This window comes from Leiobunum rupestre, chromosome 9 (genome assembly GCF_980474605.1).
Source record: "Leiobunum rupestre chromosome 9, qqLeiRupe1.1.hap1, whole genome shotgun sequence".
Lineage (NCBI taxonomy): Eukaryota > Metazoa > Arthropoda > Arachnida > Opiliones > Sclerosomatidae > Leiobunum > Leiobunum rupestre.
In genome coordinates, this window is record NC_143392.1 from 46947236 (window position 1) to 46950254 (window position 3019).

The 3019-nt window shown below is 35.2% G+C and overlaps 1 protein-coding gene across 1 annotated transcript; it reads right to left on the reverse strand.

Moving 5' to 3' along the window:
- Positions 1-781: 781 nt before the first annotated feature.
- On the reverse strand, positions 782-2171 carry LOC149928554 (uncharacterized). The gene is made up of 5 exons (XM_090157916.1): positions 1889-2171; positions 1580-1828; positions 1428-1516; positions 1369-1374; positions 782-985 (listed from the first exon to the last, which is right to left on the reverse strand). The coding sequence occupies exons 1-5, from the start codon at positions 2169-2171 to the stop codon at positions 782-784; spliced, it is 831 nt and encodes a 276-aa protein (XP_090014042.1).
- Positions 2172-3019: the final 848 nt, after the last annotated feature.

Genomic DNA, 3019 nt, shown 5'->3' on the forward strand with positions numbered 1-3019 from the left:
CATAAGAGGTCCTGGAAAAACTATTGACAAAGATAAATTAATATTCAGTTATCGAAAAGAGTAACTAAAGAAATAAATTTAGAAAAAGGAAAATCAATACTGATTAACTATTAATTTAAAGGCTAGACGGAGAGGAAGTAGAGGCTGCTGAAAGTATCGAACCGCAGGGAGATGTGTGTGAATTGGAGATTTCCAACTATCGTAACATCGCTAACAATGCTTTGGGCAACATTGCTGGAAACATAGTCTCTCGCAACAGACATACAAATATTACGGGTAATGAAGATGTTGGAAATAGTATTGAAGAGCAAGGCAGTTCTAGAAGAACCAATGTGGCTATACAGTTAAAGAAATTGAGAGAAGGGATGCAACAACGCCACGAAGTACGTGAAAAGGGAAAAAATGCTAGGCAGCGAAGAAATGAAAAGTTGTGTTTCAAACTATTCAACCATTATTTTGCGGATAAAAGAAACTCGGAGTCAGATGAGAACAACGAAGATAAGGAAAACTAAAAATAGTTTCCATTTAAATATATTTTATAAAACAAAATATAAAGTTCTTTCTTCAGTTTAAAGACCGACTACATAGATATTCGGTTTAATCTGTCTTTCACTAGAAGTAGGCTGACTTCAATACACGTGTGCTATGCAGTCAACAAACTTCCAGTGAAAAACAGAGGAAACCGAAGGTTTATGTAGTCTGCCTTAAACAAGTTCAAAAGTTGTTTGTATCATAGTTATATGAAATAAATAAGTTTAAAGTGAAGTAAGTTCATGTGAATCTAAGTTTGCTGTCGAAGAAATTGATTTGCCAGCTCATTTCTAAGACGAATAGCCGCTGGAGTTGGCCTATCTGCAAATTCATATCTCGCTTCGTCCGAAGCATTGACTAGAGTTGGTTCAATAACCTCTACGCCATCTAAGCCATTTTGGCCACCGAGATTGTGGAGAACAGCACACGAGATAATCAGATCGCATATGATGTCCTACTTTTGTATATGACAAAAGTCAATAATTGGCAACCTTTTCTTGAGAAGGCCAATGGTATTTTCCACGGTGACTATTGCGCTGCTGTGTTGCTTATTGAAAAGGTTTTCTTCGGCGGAGTTGTTCCCAGTATTGCGAAAAGGAGGTATGCAGAATATTGAAAGTTGATATGCGCTGTCTCCCAATATAAAGCCTTCTAAAATTGAATTACATTGATATTTTAATTTGAGAAAACCTTGTAAATCTTGTCTAGTATTGAAAACCTGCAGAACTTTTGGCAATTCGTTGTACACTAAGCAGTTCTTCCATACTCTTGCGTCATGAACTGATACGGGAAATCCAGTGAAAATGTCTATGATTTTTTTCGCTTATCGCAAATTACCTGGAACTAAAAACATTTTATAAGCTTAAAAACAAAAAGATATTTATCTAGGTTCATACTTGAATTGTGCATCTTTTCTTCCTATTTAAATATACATCAGGGTTTTCTCTCGGTTTGTTTATTTCGACGTAACTACCATCAACGCAACCTAAATTACATGTTTTACAGTTTTGACAAGGCAATAACAACACCTACCTATTATTTAACTTACCAATTGCATTTTGAAACTTTAGTTTTTGTTCAAAGTTGGCTTTGCCAATTTCAAAATCAGATTGAAATTTAATGACATTTGTTGAAATACTATCCAGAAATTTATTGACTCTTTGGATGATTCTTCGAGCACAACTTTGTGTGATATTAAATCTATCTGACAGTTCGATGTACGAAGTTTTCATATGGCCTACAAACCATAAGAACACCAAGAGGTGTTTATAGACATCAATTGGTGCTCGAGCACCGCCTAAAATAAAATTCCAAATGAAATAACGGTATAAAATCATTAAAATGTTTGAAAGAATACCTTGAATAGTCTCTCCAGGGTAGAATTCTGACAATTCAAACACCCTAGATAGTTTCGAAACGAGAGAAGGCTGAAGACGAAAAAATGACCGAAATTCTAGATTTGTATATTTAGAAATGACATCTACATCATAATTTAAAATACTCGTTCTATGGTTTCTCGCAACAGCTGAAATTACTATTGCTAATTCCTCTTCTTCATTTTCCAATTCATCAGACGAGGAATTTTTAAAAATGTTGAATAAATTCATCGCGGAAAAGAAATCTTTCGTTTGTTCCGCCATTTTGCGTTTTAAATTTTCGCGATGAAAAACAAATAAGCGCCCATGCGCGACACCAAACCATTCTATTGGATTTAGTGTAATACTAGAGTAAAATGCTACACTAGAAAATAATGGTAAAACGAGCACTTACACTGAACAACTTCAGTGCAGACAATAGTTTTCACCAATTATGTGAATATTTTAAAAACATTCTAATTTATTTATTTTTAAATTAATATTGTAATATCTTTTTTCAGTCTGAGAATCGTTTGTTTAAACAATGAAATAAATTGCCCTTTAAGCTAACTCGCAGCTTAGATTTTTTTCTTCCCTAATTTAAAAATATAAGAAACTCTTCCATTATTACGCTTCATTCAGAAATTTAAATTTAAGCAAAGTCGTCCAAAAAGTTCAGCCTTGTAATATAGTTCAGACGGCGTGTAGTTTTTACAGTGGATTTAGAAATTCTATGGTAAGACGCGCTTTAATGTTACATCCGAAAACCAATAAGAACCCGTGTGCTTCGTCGCCTGAAAACCAAAACCACGTATTACACAGATATTATATTTTTATAGCAAAAACACGAGAACCACCAATAGTGAGAGCGCATGGTTACAAAATATACCCGAATTGTTCGAAATTGGTATATGGATCTACTGGGGCGTGGTCCGAAGAGGGATATACAGATCAAAGGGTCTTTCACCTGTCCGACGTCCAATTTCGTTTACGCTTTTAGCTGTAAAGTCTGCTCGATGCTCTACATCGGTGAGACTGAAAGGCAGCTCGCCGACAGGTTCAGGGAGCATCTCAACGACATTAGAAAGACGCCAGCAAAGAACCACGTCACCCAACATTTTAATCACGTTCAC

Coding starts and splice junctions, on each gene's coding strand:
- LOC149928554 (XM_090157916.1), bottom strand. CDS start 2,171: ATGGCGGAACAAACGAAAGATTTCTTTTCCGCGATGAATTTATTCAAC. Junction 1,829..1,888: donor CCCTGGAGAGACTATTCAAG/GTATTCTTTCAA, acceptor ATTTTATTTTAG/GCGGTGCTCGAGCACCAATT. Junction 1,517..1,579: donor AAAGTTTCAAAATGCAATTG/GTAAGTTAAATA, acceptor CATGTAATTTAG/GTTGCGTTGATGGTAGTTAC.